We start from the raw sequence: 20,739 nt of genomic DNA on the forward strand, positions 1-20,739 counted from the left end.
CTCATGACACATGACTACGTAAGCACTCAGCACACTGCACCTGGTGGTGGGTTTAGGTCAGAAATAGTGACAGGGGCAAATATGGCTAGCCACCGAGGAACGGGGGGCACCCAAAAAATTAAGGTGTATTTGACCTCCGTTGCTAGGTAGGGATTAACATCAGGGAATATTAGATCCCCTTATCCCATCATTGTGATACCTATATAATAACTTATTTATAACAGGTGGTGCACGCCCTCGCCCACTGCCCTCATTCAGGACCTCACTTAAGTATCACACATCACGACTTATCTAATATATAAAGCTGCACGTGTGTGTGTATGTCCAGGATTGGCATCCGCACCGTCGCAGCTACAGCCACAAAATTTTGCACACTCACACTTCTGGACCCCGAGAGCGTCATAAGCTATGTTTCGAGGGGAAATTTTAACCCCGCTCTTTACAGTTATTCGCCAAAAAACCTGCCTCCATTAAAGCGAATGGAGCTCGGAGCCACAGTGCAGCCAGAACTTCAGAAGAATGTGCAGCCACGCCCTTATATGGAATGTTGGCGTGTCACAATGCAGCCAGGGAAAGAGACAGACAGGGAAAGAGGCAGACACAGACAGGGAAAGAGGCAGACACAGACAGGGAAAGAGACAGACACAGACAGAGAAAGAGACAGACACAGACAGGGAAAGAGACAGACACAGACAGGGTAAGAAACAGACATAGACAAGGTAAGAGACAGACACAAAGAGATAGACACAGACTGACAGAGAAAGAGACTGACAGGGAAAGACAGGGAAAGTGATAGACAGGGAAAGAGATAAATAGACAGACTGGGAAAGAGATTGAGACAGATTGAGAAAGAGACAGAGAGATATACTGTATACAGAGGTGGAGACAGACAGAGAATGGGAGAGAAACAGAGAGACAGTTACTATCCCGGGCAGCGCCGGGTGCTATGTTGTGAGGCGAAATTTTAACCCCGCGCGTTCCGATTTACCAATCAATTTTGCCCCTATCTACATGATGGGGAAAAAGTGAAACGAAAAGTGTTGTGGGCAAATTGACAGCTCCAGATGTGAACAAGGGGGACTTAAAGAATGAGAGCGATGGCGCCAAAGAGTATATACCGTACAGTTGCTAAGGTGGGGCCCCGACATGGGATACTCACCACACTCGGGGATATGAACACACACACAAAATGCTGCACACACTACCACATGCTTGACCACATATACCACCCTCAGCACACATCTCACCACACATACACCAACCTCACCACATAATCACCCTAAACACACACAAGTCTGGTACATATACCACCCTCAGCACACATCTCACCACACATACACCAACCTCACCACATAATCACCCTAAACACACACAAGTCTGGTACATATACCACCCTCAGCACACATCTCACCACACATACACCAACCTCACCACATAATCACCCTAAACACACACAAGTCTGGTACATATACCACCCTCAGCACACATCTCACCACACACACACCAACCTCACCACATAATCACCCTAAACACACACAAGTCTGGTACATATACCACCCTCAGCACACATCTCACCACACATACACCAACCTCACCACATAATCACCCTAAACACACACAAGTCTGGTATATATACCACCCTCAGCACACATCTCACCACACATACACCAACCTCACCACATAATCACCCTAAACACACACAAGTCTGGTACATATACCACCCTCAGCACACATCTCACCACACACACACCAACCTCACCACATAATCACCCTAAACACACACAAGTCTGGTACATATACCACCCTCAGCACACATCTCACCACACATACACCAACCTCACCACATAATCACCCTAAACACACACAAGTCTGGTACATATACCACCCTCAGCACACATCTCACCACACTTACACCAACCTCACCACATAATCACCCTAAACACACACAAGTCTGGTACATATACCACCCTCAGCACACATCTCACCACACATACACCAACCTCACCACATAATCACCCTAAACACACACAAGTCTGGTACATATACCACCCTCAGCACACATCTCACCACACATACACCAACCTCACCACATAATCACCCTAAACACACACAAGTCTGGTACATACACCACCCTCAGCACACATCTCACCACACACACACACACCAACCTCACCACATAATCACCCTAAACACACACATGTCTGGTACATATACCACCCTCAGCACACATCTCACCACACACACACACCAACCTCACCACATAATCACCCTAAACACACACAAGTCTGGTACATATACCACCCTCAGCACACATCTCACCACACATACACCAACCTCACCACATAATCACCCTAAACACACACAAGTCTGGTATATATACCACCCTCAGCACACATCTCACCACACATACACCAACCTCACCACATAATCACCCTAAACACACACAAGTCTGGTACATATACCATCCTCAGCACACATCTCACCACACATACACCAACCTCACCACATAATCACCCTAAACACACACATGTCTGGTACATATACCACCCTCAGCACACATCTCACCACACATACACCAACCTCACCACATAATCACCCTAAACACACACAAGTCTGGTATATATACCACTCTCAGCACACATCTCACCACACACACACACCAACCTCTCCACATAATCTCCCTAAACACACACAAGTCTGGTACATATACCACCCTCAGCACACATCTCACCACACACACACCAACCTCGCCACATAATCACCCTAAACACACACAAGTCTGGTACATATACCACCCTCAGCACACATCTCACCACACACACACACCAACCTCACCACATAATCACCCTAAACACACACAAGTCTGGTATATATACCACCCTCAGCACACATCTCACCACACATACACCAACCTCACCACATAATCACCCTAAATACACACAAGTCTGGTATATATACCACCCTCAGCACACATCTCACCACACATACACCAACCTCACCACATAATCACCCTAAACACACACAAGTCTGGTACATATACCACCCTCAGCACACATCTCACCACACTTACACCAACCTCACCACATAATCGCCCTAAACACACACAAGTCTGGTACATATACCACCCTCAGCACACATCTCACCACACACATACACCAACCTCACCACATAATCACCCTAAACACACACAAGTCTGGTACATATACCACCCTCAGCACACATCTCACCACACACACACCAACCTCACCACATAATCGCCCTAAACACACACAAGTCTGGTACATATATCACCCTCAGCACACATCTCACCACACATACACCAACCTCACCACATAATCACCCTAAACACACACAAGTCTGGTACATATACCACCCTCAGCACACATCTCACCACACATACACCAACCTCCCACATAATCACCCTAAACACACACAAGTCTGGTACATATACCACCCTCAGCACACATCTCACCACACATACACCAACCTCCCACATAATCACCCTAAACACACACAAGTCTGGTACATATACCACCCTCAGCACACATCTCACCACACATACACCAACCTCCCACATAATCACCCTAAACACACACAAGTCTGGTACATATACCACCCTCAGCACACATCTCACCACACATACACCAACCTCCCACATAATCACCCTAAACACACACAAGTCTGGTACATATACCACCCTCAGCACACATCTCACCACACATACACCAACCTCACCACATAATCACCCTAAACACACACAAGTCTGGTACATATACCACCCTCAGCACACATCTCACCACACACACACCAACCTCACCACATAATCACCCTAAACACACACAAGTCTGGTACATAAACCACCCTCAGCACACATCTCACCACACATACACCAACCTCACCACATAATCACCCTAAACACACACAAGTCTGGTATATATACCACCCTCAGCACACATCTCACCACACACACACCAACCTCACCACATAATCACCCTAAACACACACAAGTCTGGTACATATACCACCCTCAGCACACATCTCACCACACATACACCAACCTCCCACATAATCACCCTAAACACACACAAGTCTGGTACATATACCACCCTCAGCACACATTTCACCACACATACACACACCTCACCACATAATCACCCTAAACACACACAAGTCTGGTACATATACCACCCTCAGCACACATCTCACCACACATACACCAACCTCACCACATAATCACCCTAAACACACACAAGTCTGGTACATATACCACCCTCAGCACACATCTCACCACACATACACCAACCTCCCACATAATCACCCTAAACACACACAAGTCTGGTACATATACCACCCTCAGCACACATTTCACCACACATACACCAACCTCGCCACATAATCACCCTAAACACACACAAGTCTGGTACATATACCACCCTCAGCACACATCTCACCACACATACACCAACCTCACCACATAATCACCCTAAACACACACAAGTCTGGTACATATACCACCCTCAGCACACATCTCACCACACATACACCAACCTCACCACATAATCGCCCTAAACACACACAAGTGTGGTACATATACCACCCTCAGCACACATCTCACCACACTTACACCAACCTCGCCACATAATCACCCTAAACACACACAAGTCTGGTACATATACCACCCTCAGCACACATCTCACCACACATACACCAACCTCACCACATAATCACCCTAAACACACACAAGTCTGGTACATATACCACCCTCAGCACACATCTCACCACACATACACCAACCTCACCACATAATCACCCTAAACACACACAAGTCTGGTACATACACCACCCTCAGCACACATCTCACCACACACACACACACCAACCTCACCACATAATCACCCTAAACACACACATGTCTGGTACATATACCACCCTCAGCACACATCTCACCACACACACACCAACCTCACCACATAATCACCCTAAACACACACAAGTCTGGTACATATACCACCCTCAGCACACATCTCACCACACATACACCAACCTCACCACATAATCGCCCTAAACACACACAAGTCTGGTACATATACCACCCTCAGCACACATCTCACCACACACACACCAACCTCACCACATAATCGCCCTAAACACACACAAGTCTGGTACATATACCACCCTCAGCACACATCTCACCACACACACACCAACCTCACCACATAATCGCCCTAAACACACACAAGTCTGGTACATATACCTCCCTCAGCACACATCTCACCACACATACACCAACCTCACCACATAATCACCCTAAACACACACAAGTCTGGTACATATACCACCCTCAGCACACATCTCACCACACATACACCAACCTCACCACATAATCACCCTAAACACACACAAGTGTGGTACATATACCACCCTCAGCACACATCTCACCACACTTACACCAACCTCACCACATAATCGCCCTAAACACACACAAGTGTGGTATTATCCTTCACAAATAAAAATCTGATTAATAAGCAGCCAAACTACAAGAACAACAAAGGTACCATATAGGAAATACGGCAGCCGTCAGTCACATGACCTGTCTATATGTGTATGTGTGAGCTAATATCTACTGTCAGGGGGAGGGCTTTCTGTTGCCTGGAGATTTATCAGGCTGCCAATAGCAACCAATCACAGCTTAGCTTCTATTTTGCTACAGTTAATTAATCTGAGCTCTGATTGGTTACTATAGGCAACAATTTAATAATTACATTTCTATCTATTTGTTTTGTGGTTTTTGGGTGCAGAATACATTTTTGTTAATACATTCTATTTTGTTAACAGCAGTTATTAACCCGGGCGAAGCCGGATAGTACAGCTAATTACTTATATATTTGGATATTATTCCAGTATTTTAGAATCAGTTTAGCATTTTAATGGAATTAATAAATGTGACGTTTTAGAGAGTTTTTCTGGTTTATAAGTGATCCTCTTTACTACAAATTGAAATTGGTTTGATGATCATATAAACGCCACCTGATGACAGCGTGAAATGTGCGTCATATACACGCCGCCTGAGGGCTCAGGGTGAAACATGAAATCATACATACCCCTGAGGAAACTGGGTGCAGCGATTGTCATATACACGCCCCATGAGGCAGTACTGGGAAACACGCATAATATATTTGCCCGCTGAGGAAACAGGGTCAAATATGCATCATATACACTCCTCCTGAGGAAATAGGGTGAAACACATTATACTCACCCCCTGAAGAAACTGGGTGAAACATGCGTCATATACATGCCCCCATATACATGCTGGATGCACTATTCTGCTGGTGCGTCACTGTGTGCATACATTACATTACTGATCCTGAGTTACCTCCTGTATTATACTCCAGAGCTGCACTCACTATTCTGCTGCTGCAGTCACTGTGTGCATACATTACATTACTGATCCTGAGTTACCTCCTGTATTATACTCCAGAGCTGCACTCACTATTCTGCTGGTGCAGTCACTGTGTACATACATTACATTACTGATCCAGAGTTACCTCCTGTATTATACTCCAGAGCTGCACTCACTATTCTGCTGGTGCAGTCACTGTGTACATACATTACATTACTGATCCTGAGTTACCTTCTGTATTATACTCCAGAGCTGCACTCACTATTCTGCTGGTGCAGTCACTGTGTACATACATTACTGATCCTGAGTTACCTCCTGTATTATACTCCAGAGCTGCACTCGCTATTCTGCTGGTGCAGTCACTGTGTACATACATTACATTACTGATCCTGAGTTACCTCCTGTATTATACTCCAGAGCTGCACTCACTATTCTGCTGGTGCAGTCCCTGTGTACATACATTACATTACTGATCCTGAGTTACCTCCTGTATTATACTCCAGAGCTGCACTCGCTATTCTGCTGGTGCAGTCACTATGTACATACATTACATTACTGATCCTGAGTTACCTCCTGTATTATACTCCAGAGCTGCACTCACTATTCTGCTGGTGCAGTCACTGTGTACATACATTACTGATCCTGAGTTCCCTCCTATATTATACTCCAGAGCTGCACTCACTATTCTGCTGGTGCAGTCACTGTGTACATACATTACATTACTGATCCTGAGTTACCTCCTGTTTTATACTCCAGAGCTGCACTCACTATTCTGCTGGTGCAGTCACTGTGTACATACATTACTGATCCTGAGTTACCCCCTGTATTATACTCCAGAGCTGCACTCGCTATTCTGCTGGTGCAGTCACTATGTACATACATTACTGATCCTGAGTTACCTCCTGTATTATACTCCAGAGCTGCACTCACTATTCTGCTGGTGCAGTGACTGTGTACATACATTACTGATCCTGAGTTACCTCCTGTATTATACTCCAGAGCTGCACTCACTATTCTGCTGGTGCAGTCCCTGTGTACATACATTACTGCGGCCCTGTGTGCGGTATATGCTGTATACACTCGTGTAGCAGTAGTTTGCTGTCAGCTCCTGTATATTAGGGGTGATACATTGTGTAATTCTGCTGTTTCCTCGCTCTCCATTTCTGCGTTTCATGAGATGCGAGTGTTAAACATGAATGTATTTCTTCGCTGATGTCCCAGAGGTGAATCCTCAGGAAATTCATTATTTTCTTAGCATATTTTAATTAGCGTCCTGCATCGTTACCAGACTGCATCCGGGGCCTCCGCCGGGCGCCTCTGACATTTCCACCTCCGGCCGGATGAGAGGCTTCTGACGGCGGGGTAAATTGGTTGTAGTGGCGCATACAGTAGCAATGGCGCACTCTGCAGCAATGGCGCACACATAACATCGTGCCATGCGGGAATTGCTAGGGGTCCGCTCCCTCTGACATCTGCTCGGACACTGATCTCTTCGGTGCTGCAGGTCGGAGACGTCGGTCGCTCTCATTAGGTAGTTTCTGTAAAATGCTTTTTGTTTCTTGGGCTCCATGTTTTTCAGGACCTCGATGCTTTGCAGTAAAGTATTGATTTCTCTCCCTGTAGGCAGCGTCCCGCGGTGCAGGCAGCGTGTGCTCTTGTTTTCCTGCAGACAGCGCCCCGCGGTGCAGACAGTGTGTGCTCTTGTTTTCCTGCAGGCAGCGCCCCGCGGTGCAGACAGCGTCCCACGGTGCAGACAGCGTCCCTCGGTGCAGACAGTGTGTGCTCTTGTTTTCCTGCAGGCAGCGCCCCACGGTGCAGACAGCGTCCCGCGGTGCAGACAGTGTGTGCTTTTGTTTTCCTGCAGGCAGCGTGGAGCCTGAAGACCCGGGCCCTGACTGAGATGGTTTACGTGGATGAGATTGACGTGGATCAGGAGGGGATCGCGGAGATGACCTTGGATGAAAACTCCATTGCCCAGGTGGCACGTAAGTCCCAGGTGGAAGTGGAAATGTGCACTGCCTTGTCATCAGTGATTGGCTGCAGCCATCACATGTCCATATAACCCTACGGTAACTGGAACTGTGTCGCTCTGGCCAGTGATTGGTGGCAGTGGTGACATGTGACTGCTATGACCAATTATTGGCCACCAAAGTCACACACCGTTAGAGCAAGGAGACCGGCAGGGAGCCCGGGCCTCGCTGGGACAGGGCCTAGTGAAATATTAGGGGGGTGCACGGGGGATTTATTATTTTTACTCCATGCTTGTGCATTTATCAGTTGTCGTAGACACGCCATAAATTCTCATTGGTGAAGTTCAAGAAGAAAGGCGGGCGTCTCCCCAGCAGCGCTCCACCAGTCATACATCCTTGATATAGTATAGGAAATGTTCCGCAATATACATTTACAGGGCTTTGTTCTAGTGGTCACATCAGTAGTCGGTGGCTGCTGGACCAGAGCCCTGCGGACATCAATCTACCTGAGGCTCCCGGCTCCTCTGATTATGAAGCTTACACCCTGCGGACGTCCATCTACGAGAAGCCCCCGACTCCTCTGATTATGAAGCTTACACACTGCAGATGTCCATCTCCCCGAGGCACTGGACTTCTCTGATTAGGAAGCTCACGCCCTGCGGACGTCCATCTACGAGAGGCCCCTGACTCCTCTGATTAGGAAGCTCATGCCCTGCGGACATCCATCTACCCAAGGCCCCCCGGCTCCTTTGGTTGGGAAGCTCACGCCCTGTGGACGTCCATCTACCCTAGGCCCCCAGGTTCCTCTGGTTAGGAAACTCAGCCATGTGGACGTCCATCTACCCAAGGACCCCAGGTCCTCTTCTGGTTAGGAAGCTCACGCCCTGCAGATGTCTATCTCCCTGAGGCCCCAGACTCCTCTGATTAGGAAGCTCATGCCCTGGGGACATTCACCTACCCGAGGCCCCCCGGCTGATTAGGAAGCTACCACCCTGCGGACGTCCATCTACGAGAGTCCCTCGGCCCCTCTGGTTAGGAAGCTCACGCCCTATGGACGTCCATCTACTCGAGGCCCCCGGCTCCTCCTCTGGTTAGGAAGCTCTCGCTCTGTAGACGTCCATTTACCCGAGGCCCCCGGTTCCTCTGGTTAGGAAGGTCACACACCATCATGGCACCAGGGATGCAGGTGGTCGGAGGAGTTTGCTGCCTCCGGTCCGGTGGTCACAGGCTATTACCAAGGCTACTGGTCAAGGACTTGAAAACTTTTTACTTATCTATACACTTTAGGCCTAACCCACCGGTGTATTTTTAATTCTTGTGTAGAACGTCCTATTTTTTTTTTTTTTTTTTCATTATTACATTTTTTTTGTTTTGGTGGCATTCTATATTTACTTTTATATTATAAAACGATTTTTTTCTGCAATGTTTCAAGTCCTATTGAAAATCTTATTGTTTAACCAAATGAAAAAAAACATGAAAAAAACCCATCCTTCCTTCTGACTGCAAAAGCCCATGTTGTAGGGACACGGGGGTTTACACACAGACATGGGGGAATCCTGCGGCTTTCTACGAGGCAGATCTGGACACATCCGGTAGTTGTCGTACTTAGCATTAACGGAAATTCTACCTGAGATACTAATCCCTACGGCTTTACAGATTAGAGCCGGCCAACTAGTGATCTGCGGCCAGATGTTCCCCTCCACTCGCCTGATTGAATATGTGCCCCCCGCACGTGTGATATCTATAATTCACCGCCCCTATAGGCCAGCGTTTTCTCAATCATTTCCCTTCATTGACTCTTAAGACGTGTGAATTATTTACAGGCCCTGGGACTTCTATCAGACAAGCAACCGCAAAGAGAGCGGAGGGCCCGAGTCCGGCGGTGCGGTGAGTGGAGGGTCCTGCGGGGGGCGTTACTGTCCAGATGTACAAGCCTGACCGGACTCTCTCTGCAGACCCGTCACTCAGTCCGGTCGGCCTCTCACTGGCTTCGTCAGACCCGGAACACAGTCCGGACGGCCAGGAACCATGGAGCAGGCAATCTGCACTCCAAGGACCGCGCACACGGCCCGGCCGATCACCAGCGCCTCCGGGCGGTACATACGACTAGGAACGGTGAGCGACTTGTGCCATTGACTGAAGAAATCCCTGTGTGCTCCAAAACTATTTAACCCCTTAAAGCTCTGTGATGTGTGTGTGATTATATACAGTGCTATGCAGAAGTTTGTGCACCACTGGTCAAAATTACTGTTATTGTGAACAGTTAATCAAGTAGAAAATGAAATGATCTCTAAAAGGCATAAAGTTAAACATGACACATTTCCTTTATATTTTAGGTAAGAACAAAAAAAATATTTTCATCTTTAACATTTTAAAAACTACAAAAATGAAAATGGGCCAATGCAAAAGTTTGAACACCCTTGGAGATGTGTGTGCTCAGATAACTTTGACTATCATTTCAGACCTTAATTAGCCTGTTAGGGGTGCTTCACACACAGCGAGCTCGCTGCCGAGATCGCTGCTGAGTCACGGTTTTTGTGACGCAGCAGTGACCTCATTAGCGATCTCGCTGTGTGTGACACTGAGCAGCGATCTGGCCCCTGCTGCGAGATCGCTGCTCGTTACACACAGCCCTGGTTCGTTTTCTTCAAAGCCGCTCTCCTGCTGTGACACACAGATCGCTGTGTGTGACAGCAAGAGAGCGACAAATGAAGCGAGCAGGGAGCAGGAGCCGGCGTCTGACAGCTGAGGTAAGCTGTATCCAAGATAAACATCGGGTAACCAAGGTGGTTACCCGATATTTACCTTAGTTACCAGCCTCCGCAGCTCTCACGCTGCCTGTGCTGCCGGCTCCGGCTCTCTGCACATGTAGCTGCTGTACACATCGGGTTAATTAACCCGATGTGTACAGCAGCTAGGAGAGCAAGGAGCCAGCGCTAAGCAGTGTGCGCGGCTCCCTGCTCTCTGCACATGTAGCTGCATTACACATCGGGTTAATTAACCCGATGTGTACTGTAGCTATGGTAGGAGAGCAAGGAGCCAGCGCTCAGTGTGCGCGGCTCCCTGCTCCCTGCACACACAGCTGTGCGCTGGTAACTAATGTAAACATCGGGTAACCATACCCGATGTTTACCTTAGTTACCAGTCTCCGCAGCTTCCAGACGGCAGCTCCGTGCAAGCGCAGCGTCGCTTGCACGTCGCTGCTGGCTGGGGGCTGTTCACTGGTCGCTGGTGAGATCTGCCTGTTTGACAGCTCACCAGCGACCATGTAGCGATGCAGCAGCGATCCTGACCAGGTCAGATCGCTGGTCGGATCGCTGCTGCATCGCTAAGTGTGAAGGTACCCTTAGGTTTGTGGCTTGTTCATTATCATAGTTAGGAAAGGGCGGGTGATGCAAATTTCACAGCTTTATAAAAACCCAGCTTCCTCTAACCTTGTGCAAATAAAACAACAGCCATGGGTTTTTCAAAGCAGCTGCCTAGCACTCTGAAAATCAAAATGGTGAAGGTCCACAAAGCAGAAGAAAGCTAGAAGAAAATAGCAAAGCGTTTTCAAGTTGCCCTTTCCTCAGTTCGAAAAGTAATTCAGAAATGGCACTTACAGAAACAGTGGAGGTCAGGATAAGGTCTGGAAAACCAAGCAAAATGTCTGAGGGCTGCTCGTAGGATCGCTAGAGGCAAATCAGAACCTTCACTTCACTGCGAAAGACCTTCAGGAAGATTTAGCTGACTCTGGAGTTGTGGACATTGTTCTACTGTTCAGAGACACCTACAGAAAAATGGCCTTCATGGAAGAGTCATCAGAAGAAACCTCTCCTGCGTCCTCACCATAAAATTTACCATCAGAAGTCTGCAAAATCACATCTAAACAAGACTGATGCATTTTGGAAACAAGTCGTGTTAACTGATGAGGTTAAAATAGAACTCCTTGGCCACAATGATCAAACCAAATGTTTGGGAAAAAAAGGAGACAGAATCTCATGACAAGAACATCTTGCCAACCATTAAGCATGGGGGTGGATTAATCATGCTTTGGGTTGTGTTCTATCCAATGGCACTGGGAACATTTCACGGGTAGAGGGAAGAATGGATTCAATTAAAGTTTAACAAATTCTTCAAGCAAACATAACACTATCTGTAAAAAAGCTGAAGTTGAAAAGAGAAAAGAGGATGACTTCTACAAATGGATAAGGAGCCTAAACACAATTCAAAATCCACATTAGCCTATGTCAAAAGGCGCAAGCTGAAGGTTTTACAATGGCCCTCACAGTCCCCTGATCTGAACATCATGAAAATCTGTGGCTAGACCTCAAAAGAGCAGTGCATGCAAGATAACCCGGGGATCTCACAGAACAAGAAGACGTCTCCAAGGAAGAGCAGAGCATGCAAGATAACCCGGGGATCTTACAGAACTGGAAGACGTCTCCAAGGAAGAGCAGAGCATGCAAGATCACCCGGGGATCTTACAGAACTGGAAGACATCTCCAAGGAAGAGCAGAGCATGCAAGATAACCCGGGGATCTTACAGAACAAGAAGACGTCTCCAAGGAAGAAAGCATGGAAATCCCTCAAACAGGAATTGAAAGACTCTTGGCTGGCTACAAAAAACATTTACAAGCTTTGATACTTGCCAAAGGGGGTGCTGCAGGGTCCTAACCATGCAGGGTGCACAATATTTTGCATTGGCCAACTTTATTTTTTGTTGTGAATTTAAAAATGTAAAATTATTCTGCATCTGTCTAAAATGCAGAGGATATGTGTTATCCCTAACTTTATGGCTTTTACAGATAATTTCATCTTCAACTTGCTTAATTGTTCAGAATATCAGTAAACTTGACCAGGGGTGCTCAAACTTTTGCATGCCACTGTTATATATATATATATATATATATATATCAGCCATATACCCATGCCTATGAGACACTTCCATCAGTCAGTCTGGACCACACGTGCACAATGACTGAATGGCACAGACGTCTGCTATCTCATCAATGGCGATTTTTGGGAGATCGCTGTGCCGGGCCAGTCATAGGCGTCCTATGCACATAACCGCCTCTATGTAGAGACAACTCTAACTATGACCCCCCCCCCCATGTCTGTGCTCATATGGTAAGTGCTACATCCATGCAGATTCATGATAACTGCATATAAAGTGCAATTATCATGAGTCAAGGAGTCTCAGATAACCAGCAGCAAAAAGTGCATGAATGGGTAATGTCCGGGTTCTCCAAAACTGCTCAATCTGATGGCTATCAGTACTAAAAAGCCTTTCTTTTCTCCCCTAGGCCTCCATGTTGACCCATCCCGATGGACCTTTCATTAACTTGTCCAGGTTAAATCTGTCCAAATACGCCCAGAGTCCCAACCTGGCGAAGGTCAGTGTGTGATTAACGAGGAAAAATCCATATCAGCCGAGAGATAGAAATATCGTGTGTGTAGTGCGATCAGAGGGGGCGCCATATCAGCCGAGAGATAGAAATATCGTGTGATCAGAGGGGGCGCTATATCAGCCGAGAGATAGAAATATCGTGTGTGTAGTGTGATCAGAGGGGTCGCCATATCAGCCGAGAGATAGAAATATCGTGTGATCAGAGGGGGCGCCATATCAGCCGAGAGATAGAAATATCGTGTGTGTAGTGTGATCAGAGGGGGCGCCATATCAGCCGAGAGATAGAAATATCGTGTGTGTAGTGCGATCAGAGGGGGCGCCAAATCAGCCGAGAGATAGAAATATCGTGTGATCAGAGGGGGCGCCATATCAGCCGAGAGATAGAAATATCGTGTGATCAGAGGGGGCGCCATATCAGCCGAGAGATAGAAATATCGTGTGTATAGTGTAATCAGAGGGGGTGCCATATCAGCCGAGAGATAGAAATATCGTGTGATCAGAGGGGGCGCCATATCAGCCGAGAGATAGAAATATCGTGTGTATAGTGTAATCAGAGGGGGTGCCATATCAGCCGAGAGATAGAAATATCGTGTGTGTAGTGCGATCAGAGGGGGCGCCATATCAGCCGAGAGATAGAAATATCGTGTGATCAGAGGGGGCGCCAAATCAGCCGAGAGATAGAAATATCGTGTGTATAGTGTGATCAGAGGGGGCGCTATATCAGCGAGATATAGAAATATCGTGTGTGTAGTGTGATCAGAGGGGGCGCCATATCAGCCGAGAGGTAGAAATATCGTGTGTGTAGTGTGATCAGAGGGGGCGCCATATTAGCCGAGAGGTAGAAATATCGTGTGTGTAGTGTGATCAGAGGGGGCGCCATATCAGCCGAGAGATAGAAATATCATGTGTGTAGTGTGATCAGAGGGGGCGCCATATTAGCCGAGAGGTAGAAATATCGTGTGTGTAGTGTGATCAGAGGGGGCGCCATATTAGCCGAGAGATAGAAATATCGTGTGTGTAGTGTGATCAGAGGGGGCGCCATATTAGCCGAGAGATAAAAATATCGTGTGTGTAGTGTGATCAGAGGGGGCGCCATATTAGCCGAGAGATAAAAATATCGTGTGTGTAGTGTGATCAGACGGGGCGCCATATCAGCCGAGAGATAGAAATATCGTGTGTGTAGTGTGATCAGAGGGGGTGCCATATCAGCCGAGAGATAGAAATATCGTGTGTGTAGTGTGATCAGAGGGGGGCCATATCAGCCGAGAGGTAGAAATATCGTGTGTGTAGTGTGATCAGAGGGGGCGCCATATCAGCCGAGAGATAGAAATATCGTGTGTGTAGTGCGATCAGAGGGGGCGCCAAATCAGCCGAGAGATAGAAATATCGTGTGATCAGAGGGGGCGCCATATCAGCCGAGAGATAGAAATATCGTGTGATCAGAGGGGGCGCCATATCAGCCGAGAGATAGAAATATCGTGTGTATAGTGTAATCAGAGGGGGTGCCATATCAGCCGAGAGATAGAAATATCGTGTGATCAGAGGGGGCGCCATATCAGCCGAGAGATAGAAATATCGTGTGTGTAGTGCGATCAGAGGGGGCGCCATATCAGCCGAGAGATAGAAATATCGTGTGATCAGAGGGGGCGCCAAATCAGCCGAGAGATAGAAATATCGTGTGTATAGTGTGATCAGAGGGGGCGCTATATCAGCGAGATATAGAAATATCGTGTGTGTAGTGTGATCAGAGGGGGGCCATATCAGCCGAGAGGTAGAAATATCGTGTGTGTAGTGTGATCAGAGGGGGCGCCATATTAGCCGAGAGGTAGAAATATCGTGTGTGTAGTGTGATCAGAGGGGGCGCCATATCAGCCGAGAGATAGAAATATCATGTGTGTAGTGTGATCAGAGGGGGCGCCATATTAGCCGAGAGGTAGAAATATCGTGTGTGTAGTGTTATCAGAGGGGGCGCCATATTAGCCGAGAGATAGAAATATCGTGTGTGTAGTGTGATCAGAGGGGGCGCCATATTAGCCGAGAGATAAAAATATCGTGTGTGTAGTGTGATCAGAGGGGGCGCCATATCAGCCGAGAGGTAGAAATATCGTGTGTGTATAGTGTGATCAGAGGGGGCGCCATATCAGCCGAGAGATAGAAATATTGTGTGTGTAGTGTGATCAGACGGGGCGCCATATCAGCCGAGAGGTAGAAATATCGTGTGTGTAGTGTGATCAGAGGGGGCGCCATATCAGCCGAGAGATAGAAATATCGTGTGTGTAGTGTGATCAGAGGGGGGCCATATTAGCCGAGAGATAGAAATATCGTGTGTGTAGTGTGATCAGAGGGGGGCCATATCAGCCGAGAGGTAGAAATATCGTGTGCATAGTGTGATCAGAGGGGGCGCCATATCAGCCGAGAGATAGAAATATCGTGTGTGTAGTGTGATCAGAGGGGGCGCCATATCAGCCGAGAGGTAGAAATATTGTGTGTGTAGTGTGATCAGAGGGGGCGCCATATCAGCCGAGAGGTAGAAATATTGTGTGTATAGTGTGATCAGAGGGGGCGCCATATCAGCCGAGAGGTAGAAATATCGTGTGTGTAGTGTGATCAGAGGGGCGCCATATCAGCCGAGAGGTAGAAATATTGTGTGTGTAGTGTGATCAGAGGGGCGCCATATCAGCCGAGAGATAGAAATATCGTGTGTGTAGTGTGATCAGAGGGGGCGCTATATCAGCGAGATATAGAAATATCGTGTGTGTAGTGTGATCAGAGGGGGCGCTATATCAGCGAGATATAGAAATATCGTGTGTATAGTGTGATCAGAGGGGGCGCTATATCAGCGAGATATAGAAATATCGTGTGTGTAGTGTGATCAGAGGGGGCGCCATATCAGCCGAGAGGTAGAAATATCGTGTGTGTAGTGTGATCAGAGGGGGCGCCATATCAGCCGAGAGATAGAAATATCGTGTGTATAGTGTGATCAGAGGGGGCGCCATATCAGCCGAGAGGTAGAAATATCGTGTGTATAGTGTGATCAGAGGGGCGCCATATTAGCCGAGAGATAGAAATATCGTGTGTGTAGTGTGATCAGAGGGGGCGCCATATCAGCCGAGAGGTAGAAATATCGTGTGTATAGTGTGATCAGAGGGGCGCCATATTAGCCGAGAGATAGAAATATCGTGTGTGTAGTGTGATCAGAGGGGGCGCCATATCAGCCGAGAGGTAGAAATATTGTGTGTATAGTGTGATCAGAGGGGCGCCATATCAGCCGAGAGATAGAAATATCGTGTGTGTAGTGTGATCAGAGGGGGCGCCATATCAGCCGAGAGATAGAAATATCGTGTGTGTAGTGTGATCAGAGGGGGCGCCATATCAGCCGAGAAATAGAAATATTGTGTGTATAGTGTGATCAGAGGGGGCGCCATATCAGCCGAGAGATAGAAATATCGTGTGTATAGTGTGATCAGAGGGGGCGCCATATCAGCCGAGAGGTAGAAATATCGTGTGTATAGTGTGATCAGAGGGGCGCCATATCAGCCGAGAGGTAGAAATATTGTGTGTATAGTGTGATCAGAGGGGCGCCATATCAGCCGAGAGGTAGAAATATTGTGTGTATAGTGTGATCAGAGGGGGCGCCATATCAGCCGAGAGGTAGAAATATCGTGTGTATAGTGTGATCAGAGGGGGCGCCATATCAGCCGAGAGGTAGAAATATCGTGTGTGTAGTGTGATCAGAGGGGGCGCCATATCAGCCGAGAGATAGAAATATCGTGTGTGTAGTGTGATCAGAGGGGGCGTCATATCAGCCGAGAGGTAGAAATATCGTGTGTGTAGTGTGATCAGAGGGGGCGCCATATCAGCCGAGAGGTAGAAATATCGTGTGTGTAGTGTGATCAGAGGGGGCGCCATATCAGCCGAGAGGTAGAAATATCGTGTGTATAGTGTGATCAGAGGGGGCGCCATATCAGCCGAGAGATAGAAATATCGTGTGTGTAGTGTGATCAGAGGGGGCGCCATATCAGCCGAGAGGTAGAAATATCGTGTGTGTAGTGTGATCAGAGGGGGCGCCATATCAGCCGAGAGGTAGAAATATCGTGTGTGTAGTGTGATCAGAGGGGGCGCCATATCAGCCGAGAGATAGAAATATCGTGTGTGTAGTGTGATCAGAGGGGGCGCCATATCAGCCGAGAGATAGAAATATCGTGTGTGTAGTGTGATCAGAGGGGGCGCCATATCAGCCGAGAGATAAAAATATCGTGTGTGTAGTGTGATCAGAGGGGGCGCCATATCAGCCGAGAGATAGAAATATCGTGTGTGTAGTGTGATCAGAGGGGGCGCCATATCAGCCGAGAGGTAGAAATATCGTGTGTATAGTGTGATCAGAGGGGGCGCCATATCAGCCGAGAGGTAGAAATATTGTGTGTGTAGTGTGATCAGAGGGGGGCCATATCAGCCGAGAGGTAGAAATATCGTGTGTATAGTGTGATCAGAGGGGGGCCATATCAGCCGAGAGATAGAAATATCGTGTGTGTAGTGTGATCAGAGGGGGGCCATATCAGCCGAGAGGTAGAAATATCGTGTGTGTAGTGTGATCAGAGGGGGCGCCATATCAGCCGAGAGGTAGAAATATCGTGTGTGTAGTGTGATCAGAGGGGGCGCCATATCAGCCGAGAGGTAGAAATATCGTGTGTATAGTGTGATCAGAGGGGGCGCCATATCAGCCGAGAGGTAGAAATATTGTGTGTGTAGTGTGATCAGAGGGGGGCCATATCAGCCGAGAGGTAGAAATATCGTGTGTATAGTGTGATCAGAGGGGGGCCATATCAGCCGAGAGGTAGAAATATCGTGTGTATAGTGTGATCAGAGGGGGGCCATATCAGCCGAGAGGTAGAAATATCGTGTGTGTAGTGTGATCAGAGGGGGCGCCATATCAGCCGAGAGGTAGAAATATCGTGTGTGTAGTGTGATCAGAGGGGGCGCCTTTAGGCCGATCCGTCAGCCTACCGGTCAGCGGCTCCCGGTGACAGCCAGGTGCGGTGCTGGCCATCAGTATGAACGTGTGGGGAAGTGGAGAGCGGCTGAGCGGGGGTCCGCAGGGGTATAATATGCTGGGGATATCCCCTGTAGGCTCCTTCTCTGGATCTGTCTATCTCCAGGTTTTACGTTTCCTTTTTTTTTCAGACGTTGTTTGAATACATCTTCCATCATGAAAACGACGTGAAGAATGTAAATACCTCCTATAAATATTCACTCCTTAAAGATGGGTGATTTACCGTCCCCTCTCCTCCGGCAGCCGGCGCCGTCCCCTCTCCTCCGGCAGCCGGCGCCGTCCCCTCTCCTCCGGCAGCCGGCGCCGTCCCCTCTCCTCCGGCAGCCGGCGCCGTCCCCTCTCCTCCGGCAGCCGGCGCCGTCCCCTCTCCTCCGGCAGCCGGCGCCGTCCCCTCTCCTCCGGCAGCCGGCGCCGTCCCCTCTCCTCCGGCAGCCGGCGCCGTCCCCTCTCCTCCGGCAGCCGACGCCGTCCCCTCTCCTCCGGCAGCCGGCGCCGTCCCCTCTCCTCCGGCAGCCGGCGCCGTCCCCTCTCCTCCGGCAGCCGGCGCCGTCCCCTCTCCTCCGGCAGCCGGCGCCGTCTGCCATCGCTATTCCCTCTCTAGGATAACCTGAATCAGTGATGAGGGAGGATGCAGGACCCCAGATATTGGACAGTTACTTATTTGTGTCCTCCCTCGTCCTCCAGGCTTTGGAGCTGGCAGCTTTAGCCACTGAAAATGCTCAGTACAAGGACTGGTGGTGGAAGGTTCAGCTGGGGAAATGCTACTACAGGTAAATAACACGTGGCACGTCCATTATGTGTAACCTCTCCAGGCCACGGAACCCTTGTGTGGCCAGATCTCACCATACATAAATATGTATCCTGATAACTGCCCGTATTCATCACTCCTCCATGCACACGGGGGCTCGGCTTTGCTGTCCCCCTCCTGTATTTATGATGGGCTCCTTCTTGTGGAGAGCAGTTGTATAATAATATCCGGTCTGCGAGGAGGGGAGACGTGATCTCTGGGGCTCGGCGGCCCGATATCTGCACCCCTCACACATTGTGCGTCCCGATAGCTCCGCTCCTCACGCATTGCACACGCCTCCCCTCCTCGCGCATCGTGCGCACCCTCCCCCATAGCTGCGCTCCCCACGCATCGCGCGGGCCCCCCCGATAGCTCCGCTCCTCACGCATTGCGCATCCCGATAGCTGCGCTCCCCACGCATTGCGCATCCCCGATAGCTGCGCTCCCCACGCATTGCGCATCCCCAATATCGCCGCTCCTCACGCATCGCGCGTCCTATTCTTGTTGTTTGCTATAGATTGGGCCTCTTCCGAGAAGCAGAGAACCAGTGTAAGTCGGCTCTGCTGCAGCAGGAGATGGTGGACACCTTCCTGTATTTGGGAAAAGTAAGTTCCCCGAGTTTATATAATTCCGTTAGAAATCACATTATTTAATTTGTATTTTTTCGGGTCAATTCAGTGTATTGTATATTAAACAATCTCCTGTAACGTTCTAATTGCCGAGTTGTGGGGTCTTCACCGGGACCCCTGCCTGCCAGGACGTACCCATGAGCACCCTGTGATCAGGTCACTGGGTAGCAAAGCACTTAGGTGTCCATTATTCATCATATATAATCCTCAATAAAGACCCGAAATAAAGAATCAAACATATCGCAGCGTCCAAACGAAAAGAAAACCCAGGAGTGCAGGGGTTAATCCACTGCCCTTTATCGGTCTTTTCCTGTGTTTTGCAGGTGTACGCTCGCATGGACCAGCCGCTGACCGCACTCTCTATGTATAAACAAGGCCTGGACCGCTTTCCTAAAGAAGTGACCCTGCTGTGCGGCGTGGCACGAATCCACGAGGTGGGAGCCAGCGCTCGTATGTCAGCCTCCGTAATGGCCATGCAGCATCTGCCGGACGTTGCTGCCGGTCACCTGTGCAG

At 48.6% G+C, this 20,739-nt stretch overlaps 1 protein-coding gene across 1 annotated transcript in view; it reads left to right on the plus strand.

The window, feature by feature from the left end:
- TTC8 (tetratricopeptide repeat domain 8) overlaps positions 1 to 20,739 on the plus strand; it is a 67,094-nt gene that overhangs the window by 10,186 nt on the left and 36,169 nt on the right. Inside the window, exons 2-9 of the mRNA XM_075330535.1 lie at positions 8,265 to 8,385; positions 10,194 to 10,257; positions 10,326 to 10,485; positions 13,656 to 13,745; positions 18,941 to 18,985; positions 19,494 to 19,579; positions 20,114 to 20,201; positions 20,549 to 20,659. Of these exons, the coding sequence (XP_075186650.1) occupies positions 8,265 to 8,385; positions 10,194 to 10,257; positions 10,326 to 10,485; positions 13,656 to 13,745; positions 18,941 to 18,985; positions 19,494 to 19,579; positions 20,114 to 20,201; positions 20,549 to 20,659 (765 nt within the window). The remainder of the gene's footprint in view (positions 1 to 8,264; positions 8,386 to 10,193; positions 10,258 to 10,325; positions 10,486 to 13,655; positions 13,746 to 18,940; positions 18,986 to 19,493; positions 19,580 to 20,113; positions 20,202 to 20,548; positions 20,660 to 20,739) is intronic.

This window comes from Anomaloglossus baeobatrachus, chromosome 12 (genome assembly GCF_048569485.1).
Source record: "Anomaloglossus baeobatrachus isolate aAnoBae1 chromosome 12, aAnoBae1.hap1, whole genome shotgun sequence".
Classification (NCBI taxonomy): Eukaryota; Metazoa; Chordata; class Amphibia; order Anura; family Aromobatidae; genus Anomaloglossus; species Anomaloglossus baeobatrachus.